We start from the raw sequence: 10,921 nt of genomic DNA, 5'->3' as shown, positions 1-10,921 counted from the left end.
TAAAATTATCTAGAAATTCGATTTCTGATTTATAATTTTCCACTTGAAATAGAAATCAAAACTGGCTCATACGCCGCTCAACTAATCCAAAATGATTTATAATTTTCCACTTGAAATAGAAATCAAAACTGGCTCATACGCCGCTCAACTAATCCAAAATTATTAATTTAGTTTTGGTATGAAATTCTTATCAATTCAATATCTCATTTGGTTTTATGTTTCATCTAAGAGAATGCATAATAGGCTAATCTTTGTTTACATGGACAATAGAATTTAAACATAGATTGAGTTAATTGGATGCTAACAAATGATACGAATCCATATGGATTCTATGAGAGATTGTCACTAGTGAGGTGACATTTAAATTGAGGTCAAATATTTATTGAGTTAATACCCAAAATCGTCCTCGATTATAGTGGTTTTTCTCAATTTCGTCCTAAACGACTTTGGTGACCTAATATCGTCCCAAACTTTTGTTTTTCGCTCAATTTAATCCTCCATTTGTTATTCCGTCAAATTGGCGTTAAATAAAAGGACAATTCAATAATGTCAATATTGATCTCTCTTTACTTTCAACTTGTGAAGTGTGAAATTCCTCTTTCTTGTACGAATTACACCCAGAATTACTCCCGAACCTGCAAATCAAATTTTATATCCGCAGTTTTAGGAGTAATTCTGGGGTAATTCGTAAAAAAAAAAAAAAAAAAAAAAAAAAAAAAAAAAAAAAAGATTTCGCAGTTCACATGTCTATGAGTAAAGAGATGCTAATATTAAAATTACTGAATTGTCTATTTATTTAACACCAAATGGACAGAATAACAAATGAGGGACTAAATTGAGCAAAAACACAAAAGTCTGGGACTAAATTGAGCGAAACATAAAAGTCTGGGACGATATTAGGTCACCAAAGTCGTTTAGGACGAAATTAAGAAAAACCACTATAGTCGAGGACGATTTTGGGTATTAACTCAATATTTATTATTAAATTAGTTTTCAGGAGTATGTTTTGACTTAAGTGTCATATTAAAGTTAATATCATTTAATATATGTAATTTTAAATATTTATTAATATTTATACACCTTGACAGGATAATAGGGCTGGCACCCGACCCGGATCACAAATGAGCATCTGACTCAGCATCACATGGGAACCCAACGGGCAGAACTCAAACGGTTAAGATTCCAACAGGTGTCACCTTTATTGTCATTGAAGCCACCTTTGATGCCACCATTGATGAGAGAGAGTTAAAGCCTCAACGCCTCATTCATGACTCTTGATATTCTTGCCGTTAGCTCAGCTCCCCAAGGATGTCTCTTCATGTTGTTACCGTTAGGACCTAGCATAAATAGAACTTCCCTCAGCTGAGCAGAGGACACTGTATTTTCTATACCGAGACAAGAGCCATACAACTATTGTTACTCTCTTATAGCGTTATTATAGTATTATTATTACCGGTAACATTATTACCGTCATTGGTGCTTCAATTGAGAGCCTGAGTCCAATACTCAAGCAGGCTACGACACACACAACTCATTCCTCTTTCAACAGCAAGCTTGAAAGAATGGTGTCCCGCAGCTCCCACGGTTCCCGCAACGTGAACAATGGCAATGCCTCAGGTGACCTCCGGGACCAACTCACCAACAATCGCGGAGGGGACCTTCGAGACCAACTCAACAATGGAGGAAACCTTCGAGACCAACTCAACAATGGAGGGGACCTCTGAGACCAGCTCCACAATGGAGGGGCGAACCAAGTCGTGAACCTCCAGGCGACCATCCAGCAAGCTGTGGCGGCGGCACTAAACCAAGTGGCGATGGGACTACAAGGCCAAGTGCCCCCGCCGCGGCCCCAGGAAATAAGGGTGGAGACCCAAAGAAGTGGACCGGCCAGACGACAACCAGGCCCTTCCCAATCTGCACCAGAACGATTGGGACAAAAGGCGCCCGTGCGGCAAAGATTAGGATCACGGGCCGAGGGATCCTCTACCAGAGGTCCTCGCCAACACGAAAACAGAGAAGCCGAGAGATCACCCACAGAGGAGGTGGGCGAGTCTCGGGAGCCGACCCCACGCCAACACGTTGATGAGTCGGCCTTACGTCGACACTTGGAGGAGCGACGCGTCGAAGAGCCGGCTCCGCAACGGCACTCGGCGGGGAAACGACACGTTGATGAGCGGGTTCCACACCGACACTTGGAGGAGCGGCAGCCGGCCCCGCGCCGGCACCCTGATGAGTCGGCCCTGGTCGAGAGGCTGCAGAGAAGAATCGAGGAGTTAGCAAGAAGGGTGGAGGCACGGGAGCAGTCGCCGGAACCCGAGGTATGGATGGCAGCACCATTCTCCCCAAGCATCATGGACATACCTTTGCCGAGGGACTTTAGGTTGCCCGCCATCATGGAGTACACGGGGGTCACTGACCCACGCGTCCACATGACGAGGTACAAGGCTGCTATGGTGATGATCGGGGCAGGGGACGCCATCATGTGCCGAGCGTTCTTGTCCACCCTGGATGGAGCGGCCCAAGACTAGTTCAACACCATCCCTGATGGGTCGATCCAAAACTTTGGGGAGTTGTCCAAGAGCTTCCTGACATACTTCTCCGGTAGCATACAATGTAAGAAACCCTTCTCTCACCTCTGTGTAGTGAAGCAAGATAGAGGCGAGAGCCTCAAAGACTTCCTGATAAAATGGAAAAAGGAAGTCAATAATGTCTACGACTTCGACTCCAAGGCGGCGATCCCGATATTTATCCATGCCTTAAGATCAGGGTATTTCCACAAGCAGTTGAACACCCACCACCCCCGCTCTTACGAAGATCTGATAAGGACGGCTAGCCGCTATGCCGAAGCAGAGGACGTCGACAGGAAGAAGAAGGACGAAGAGGATGGAAGGAAAGGTGGGAAGCCTTGGAAAGCGGGTCCGCCCAGCCAGGCACCACTCTCGAACCACCCGACTGCAGGGAAAGGCCGAGACCACGAACGACCTCGCCTGGTTCCCTTGCGTAATCTAACTCCTCTTACCCATCCCGTCAGTGTCATTCTAAAGCAAGCTGAGGAGATGGGAATGGTAGAATTCCCCGAGGAGTGCATGAAGGTCTCCCCGAAGGCGGACCAAACAAAGTACTGCAGGTTCCATAGGCAAACCGGCCACGATACGGATGAGTGTCACGTTTTGAAGAGACAAATAGAAAAACTCATCCAGCAGGGCAACTTCCGACATTTCGTCTAGCGATCCAAGCAGCAGCAACAGCAGCAACACAATCCACCAAAAAATGTCTGGAGGAATGAGGATGGCACAGAGCCGTCCACCTCGAACGCCAAAAAAAGAGAACACGACAAAATATTTGAGCAGAATGATAGCGAGAAAGAAACCGAGGTGGCGCCCAGACGACAAAAGAAGCACACCATACACTTTATCTATGGTGGACCCGCAGGGGGCGACACGCCCGCGGAAAGAAAGAAGTGGAGCCGGCAGCTATACGTGGGAGAAGTGGTGAGTCTTCCTAGAGAAAAGAAACAGAGACAGGAAGCCATCACCTTCTCTGATGATGACCTCCCAGAGGGCCCGTTACCCCATCGTGACGCCCTGGTAATTGAGATGGACGTCAACGATGTCATTGTCCGCCGCATCTTAGTCGACACGGGAAGCTCAGTCAATGTGATGTATTACGATGCCTTCACCAAGTTAGGGATACTTAGGAACCAGCTCAAAGAAGTACGTACCCCACTCTCTGGATTTACGGGTGATTCAGTGGAGACGGAGGGGTCAGTGGTCTTACCAATGGAGATAGGCACGAGCCCTAACATTCGCAAACTTGACTTGGAAAGTTGGAATTCATCGTGGTAAGACTCACTTGTGCGCACAACATCATATTAGGGAGACCGGCACTGGAGAACCTCAAGGCCATAGTGTCGGTGGAACACTTGTGTATGAAGTTCCCCACTCCGAGCGGGATAGGGGTCGTCAAAGGAGACCAGTGAGCGGCCCGCAGTTGTTACGTTAAAGCATGCAAAAAGATTGGCAGAAATGATCCATAAGTCCACACCATCTGTAAGGATAATCGATCGGGTATGGAGCTAGGAACATTTGATTAAGTATTTTCTTAATATTCTAGTAGTCGTTTGGGACTAGTGTTTGGTAATCGCGGTCCGCCCGCTTTGCATTCTGAAATCTTTTGGAATAATACCTCGTGCTAGTGGTCCGCCCATGTTGTTTCAAAAAAAAAAAAAAAAAAAAAAAAAAGGGAACGAGTCGCACGCCTCGGCTACAAGTTGGCCGAGACGTGACTCGACTCGGATGGCCGAGGCGCCCGCTGTAACACCCCCACAAAACAACAAGACTTAAAACGAGTCTTAACACATGCAGATTAACAACAAACACTAGCACAACGGAAGATAAAAAGATAACTGGATAAAAGGAATCCAAACGGTGTGTTATGCCACGTATACCACACTTGGCATACGCTATGGCGACAATCTGCAAGTGTATCACTATCCCAAAAACAACCAAACTAGAACAATCTAAAGACAATGGCACACAGGCCTCAACAACACTGTCTAAAGACACAGGTGCTAAGCTACCGGCTCTAGACATCGCGCTCGACTACGCATCACCTGAAAGATACAAAGATAAACATCGGGGCGACGCCCGGTCAGCGAAAGATGCTGGTAACCCACCAATACCGTTAAGTATCATAAATAGGTAGATATATAATATGAAAACCATTTTCAAAACGGAATACATATATATAAGTCAAAAGCCAAGATCAAAAGACAACACAAGACTCACAACTCACAAGGATAACACCGGGAACACGTCCCAACCACAAAGGTTAACCACACACAAGGATAAAGACTCACCCAACGGCAACACATGCCAAAACACCACACTACAAGCCTCCGTGACTACACTCGTCACGAGAGAAGAGAACTCACCACAACAACGGCTTCACAAGCCCTCGTGACATCACACATCACGAGTTGATATGCCTTCCTTATGCCCTGTTCCAACCTTATGGCTACCCCCAACCTTGTACCTTCGGTGCCAACCATTACCTCCAGAAAGCCCCTGTACAGCCAAGTCCAACCTTATTCCTCCGGGACCGTCGTCCCCCACCTATAACCACCAACGAAAACCCACCAATTCACGGCAACACATGCCCGGATAACACAATGTTATCCCCCAAACATGTGGATTTAGCCACAACTCCATAAAATCACGTCACGGCCACCACGAGGACCGCTGTAATACCCTGGTGACTAGCGTCCCATACCACTAATCGTGCAATCCAGGTAAAGCCACACACGCACCACCACTCACACGAAACAAGCAACGAATTGCAAAAGAGGTACGAAACATACTCAAACAAGAGACAGGTCACCACCCATCGACAACAACGACGCTAGCATTAGGATAATAACTAGCAAGCTCAACAACGAGGAAACTCAAGATAGTTCCGAGGAACACACAAAACACCACACGGTTCAACGAAACACAATGTTGAACACTTAGCACGATACACAACACCAAAGATCCTACATGGATACCTACCATAAAGCTCTAGACCTACGAAACATCAAGAAGACGCTCAAATAGTTCCACAAAAGAACAACGGGAGGCCAAAAGATCAAAGACCAAGACAAACGAATCACGGGGAACAAATCCCATCTCAACTCCAACGTGTTCCCCGCGGGTGGACCCACGGGTAGGCCCCTACCCGTGGTTCTACCCGCGGGTACAAAACCCACATTCCCGTGTACCGGCGGGTAGGGCTCTCCCCGCCGTTCCGCCTGCGGGTACACGCTCCTGTGTCAAACAATCCCTTCGGGGATTTTCTCCTTCAAACACAAATTCAAGTCCAAAACATGCCAAATCTCACCAAGCACTACAAAATGACTTGAACCAAGGAAAATGCCAAGCAATGGCACAAAGGAATCCTAAACACAAGCTCTAGATATGCAATATCACAAGATAAATGCATAAACTCTCTCATTTCATAGCAAAACACATGTAGAAGCCAAGAAATCATATATAGGTAAGCAAAATAGGTTTTGTAGAGCATGGGTTACCTCTTGAAGACCAAAAGACTCTTCTTACACCACAACAAGCTCTCTACTAAGCTCACTAGTCAAACCCACTTCAAGATCAAACCAAAAGATCATAAAGATCCAACCTTTAAGAAAAGACAACTAAGATGGAACCAAAAAGACTAGACAAGCTTAGATCTTACCCTTCTAGATGCCAAAATAGAGGAAAGATTGAATCTTGGAAGCAAAACTTGGAATCTTGACAAAGGCTTCTTTTGGCTTGAAGAACAAGCTACTCTTGTTTTCTAGAGAGAAGGTAGAGATATTTTCTAGGAAATGTAAGGGAATGAAATGAAGAAGTCTACTAGGTTTAGGTTACAAAACTAGCTCTTGGTGAAAAGACAAGGATACCCTTACTAACTCTTAGAAAGTGTAAGGAACAAGGGAACTCCTCTCAAAGCATAAGGTACAACACCACTTAAAGATTGACTAGTCAAATACTAGTCCTTGAGTATCAAAAATCAGGATTTTAGGAATCAATTCCTCAAAAGAAATAGAATTAATTACTCAATTAATTCATGGTTTGGAGTGTGGATTTTTGGGGTTTCACATCCTCTCCCCCTTCAAAGAAGTTTCATCCCCGAAACTTGGGTACTACGAATTAAGAACGAAAGGTAACAAGGAAACAAAATTGTGACAAGAAGTCCAAGAATATCCCTTTTGGTCGAAAACTCCAAAAGTTCTCACAAGGTTCCAAGGCAAAGAGAAAGACATTACGATTTCAAGGATAGGCAAGAGGTCAACAAATGGATAGATTGGCATCAAGAACTCTAACCTCAACACAACGACCAACTTCTAGACAACAACCAAGAACTCAACAACTAACCCAAATACCATCTAACACACTAGCTAAACAGCAAGGCAACAAACAAAGCAAGCAAGCACACAAAGCACACAACAACCTAAAAAGACGAGATACCTTCCACAAACAACTCAGGGTATACCGCTCCCGCATCGATACCTCTAGCTCCCAAGTAGCTTCTTCAACCCCATGATGAGACCACCAAACCTTTACCATCCTAACAGATTTCCTGCGAGTGTCCCGAGTCTTGAAGTCCAAAATTCTGAGCGGCCTTTCTTCATAAGACAAATCTTCATCTATCGGTAACACTTCCGGTGATAAAACATGAGTCGGATCATAAACATATCTCTTGAGTTGTGATACATGGAACACGTTATGCATTCTGTCCAACTCCAAGGGCAACGCCAAACGGTAAGCCAAACTCCCAATTCTCTCCAAGATCTCATACGGACCTATAAATCTAGGGCTCAACTTCCCTTTCTTCCCAAACCGCATTACTCCCCGGGTGGGAGATACTTTCAACCAAACCTTATCCCCAACTGAAAACTCCACCTGTCTTCTAGCCAAGTCAGCATAAGACTTTTGACGATTCTGAGCCGCTTTCATCCTTTCTTGAATCTGTTTAACTTTCTCGGATGTGTCCAACAAGTATTGTGGCCCCAACAATATCGGATTAACAAGATCCTCCCAACAAAGCGGACTGCGACACTTCTGTCCATAGAGAGCCTCATAAGGTGCCATGCGAATACTCGAATGATAACTGTTGTTGTAAGAAAACTCTATCAAATCCAAATGGTCCTCCCAAGATCCTTGAAAATCTAACATACAAGCTCTCAACAAATCCTCGATAGTCTGCATAGTCCTTTCTGTTTGTCCATCGGTGGCTGGGTGGAAAGCTGTACTGAGACTTAACTTAGTTCCAAGAGCTGCTTGCAAAGATTTCCAAAATTGAGATAAGAACCTTGAATCCCTATCGGAGACAATATCCCTCGGAACTCCATGATACTTTACCACCTGGTTGACATAAGCTTGAGCCAACTGTGTCATTGTCCAGGTCTCCTTCATTGCGATGAGGCGGGCGGTCTTGGTCAAACGATCAACTATCACCCAGATTTTGTCCTTACCCGAACGGGTCGTCGGTAATCCTCCCACGAAATCCATAGATATAGAATCCCATTTCCCTTGTGGAATTTCTAACGGTTGTACCAACCCCTTAACCTTACAACGTTCCGCTTTAACCTTTTGGCAATTAAGGCATTTCCCAACAAACTCTGCAACTTCCTTCTTCATATTAGGCCACCAGAAGAAACCCTTCACGTCCTTGTATAACTTGTCTCCTCCGGGGTGAACCGAATAGGGTGTGTTATGACCTTCTTCCAAAATCCGTCGCTTCCACTGATCACATGACGCGGGTATGCACACACGGCTTTTGTACCTCAACACTCCATCCGCGGGTAACTCAAACGGTCCCCCTTTTCCTCTAGATAGGTCATCCCTTACCTTGGTCAAGAACACATCCTTTTGCTGTTCTTCCTTGATCTCTCCCAGAAACATAGGTACAATCCTTAAGTTATAACAACGAACTTCTACCTCCACATCTCCTTGTTCCACCACTTCCAAACTCATCCGTTGAAGCTCCTTGCAAAGCTCATCCGCCACCACCCAAATAGAGCTAGCGGTATGCTTCGATTTCCGACTTAGGGCGTCCGCCACTACATTAGCTTTTCCTTCGTGATACTGAATATCTAACTCATAGTCCTTGATGAGTTCTAACCACCTTCGCTGCCGCATATTGAGATCCTTTTGGGTGAAGATATATTTGAGACTCTTGTGGTCCGTGAATATCTTGCAACGCACCCCATAGAGATAATGCCTCCAAATTTTCAAAGCAAACACCACAGCGGACAATTCCAAATCATGTGTAGGTAGTTCTCTTCGTGAACCTTAAGCTGACGTGAGGCGTAAGCAATCACTCTCCCGTTCTGCATCAACACACAACCTAGTCCCTTCTTGGACGCATCGCTGTATACCTCAAAACCTCCCGTTCCCGATGGCATAATTAAAACTGGTGCAGACGTGAGTCTCTCCTTCAACTCCCGGAATGCTGATTCACAAGCTTGATCCCAAACGAAAGGCACTTCTTTTCTTAACAACTTAGTCAACGGTTGAGCCACCTTGGCAAAATCCAAAACAAACCTCCGATAATAACCTGCTAACCCAAGAAAACTTCTTACTTCCGACACTGATGAGGGTGCAGCCCATTCCTTTACTGCCCGTATCTTGTCTGGATCCACAGGAATCCCTCTACTATCAATCACATGGCCTAGAAATGTCACACTGTCTTTCCAAAACTCGCACTTAGAAAACTTGGCATACAACTGCTTTTCCCGCAAGATTTGAAGTACCGTCCGAAGGTGTCCAACATGTTCCTCCCTATCTTTTGAATAAACCAAGATATCGTCGACGAACACGATCACAAAATCATCAAGGTGAGATTTGAATACTCTGTTCATCAGGTCCATGAAAATTGCAGGGGCATTAGTCAAACCGAAAGGCATAACCGTAAACTCGTAGTGACCGTACCGAGTCCGAAACGCAGTCTTAGGGATATCCTTGTCTGCTACTCTTATCTGATGGTACCCTGACCTCAAGTCAACTTTGGAGAACACTCCCGCGCCACGTAGTTGATCAAACAAGTCATCTATTCTTGGAAGAGGGTATTTATTCTTAATGGTAACTTGATTCAGCTCCCGGTAATCGATACACAACCTCATACTACCGTCCTTCTTCTTTACAAACAACACCGGAGCTCCCCAAGGCGATGCACATGGCCGGATATAACCCTTGTCAAGGAGTTCTTGCAACTGAGCCTTCTATTCTTGCATTTCTGGCGTAGCCAAACGATATGGGGCTTTAGAGATGGGTGTAGTGCCCGGCACGAGATCCACTGAAAACTCCACTTCCCTAGCAGGCGGCATACCCGGTATTTCTTCGGGAAAAACATCAAGAAATTCACGGACTACAGGTATCGTATGAGCCACTTCCTCCTTTGCCTCCAAGTTCTCGACGGAACACAAGTACACATCATTGCCCTTGTCCATGTACCTCTTCATCTTTACCATAGACACCAACTTAATTCTGGGTTCTTCCATCTTTCCACGGTATGACACTCTCTTCCCGCTGGGTCCTCGTAGCACTATCTTCTGATCTTTGCACAAGATTTGGGCTCTAAACGGCCCCAACCAGTCCATACCTAGGACCACATCCATCCCGTCCAAGTCATACTGGATTAGATCGCTCGGAAACTCTTCTCCTTTGATGTAAATCTTGATGCCCTCAAAAAGACGGTCACACACCCTAACTTCTCCTGACGCTACCTTCACATTAAACCTCACTCCCGCGCCCCCAGATAAGCCCAACTTCTTCACGAGGCCAGGTGATATAAACGAGTTAGATGCCCCTGAATCAAACAAGACTGTTGCTGGCACAGATTGCACGAGGAAGGTTCCCACTACTACGTCACTGTCACTTGTTCGGACTTCATTTAAGGTGAGCACCCTCTCTTGAGATGACCCTACCGTCAGATGATGAACCTCTATCCTCCCATACTCTCTTACATCACGGAGTACCGGCACAGAAGCTGTACTAGAACTTACTCTTGTGGACGTACCACTCCGGATCCACCGTTCAACTACCCCAGAAGCACTGCTAGATTCGGCCAACCGAGATCTCTTAACCACTTCACTCACATCTTCAAACACTGCGATTCGCTGACGAGGAGGCATCACAGACTTCTGCTACAACAACAAGGTTACCACAAAAAGCAAGCAAGCAAGACAGAAAACAACACACATCTCACCGCGCAACCTAGAGTCCTAAGCCTAACACGTAGCTCCTTAAGGTCGCTTAGAGGTCTCAAAACACACTTAAACACTTAGAAAGTCTAGACTCAACTCTTCCTAGGCTCTAAACCAAGGTTCAAACCTAGGCTCTGATACCAACTGTAACACCCCCACAAAACAACAAAACTTAAA

General features: G+C 45.5%; 1 protein-coding gene across 1 annotated transcript; it reads right to left on the bottom strand.

Annotated features, from left to right (window-relative positions):
* Positions 1-9,760: 9,760 nt before the first annotated feature.
* LOC109178462 lies at positions 9,761-10,672 on the bottom strand. Its single transcript, XM_019328096.1, has one exon. It carries the CDS (start codon positions 10,670-10,672, stop codon positions 9,761-9,763), a length of 912 nt encoding a protein of 303 aa, XP_019183641.1.
* Positions 10,673-10,921: the final 249 nt, after the last annotated feature.

The sequence above is a fragment of the Ipomoea nil genome, unplaced genomic scaffold, assembly GCF_001879475.1.
Source record: "Ipomoea nil cultivar Tokyo-kokei standard unplaced genomic scaffold, Asagao_1.1 scaffold0848, whole genome shotgun sequence".
In the NCBI taxonomy this organism is placed as follows: Eukaryota; Viridiplantae; Streptophyta; class Magnoliopsida; order Solanales; family Convolvulaceae; genus Ipomoea; species Ipomoea nil.
This window is presented reverse-complemented; position numbering and strand designations above follow the sequence as displayed.

Coding starts and splice junctions, on each gene's coding strand:
- LOC109178462 (XM_019328096.1), bottom strand. CDS start 10,672: ATGCCTCCTCGTCAGCGAATCGCAGTGTTTGAAGATGTGAGTGAAGTG.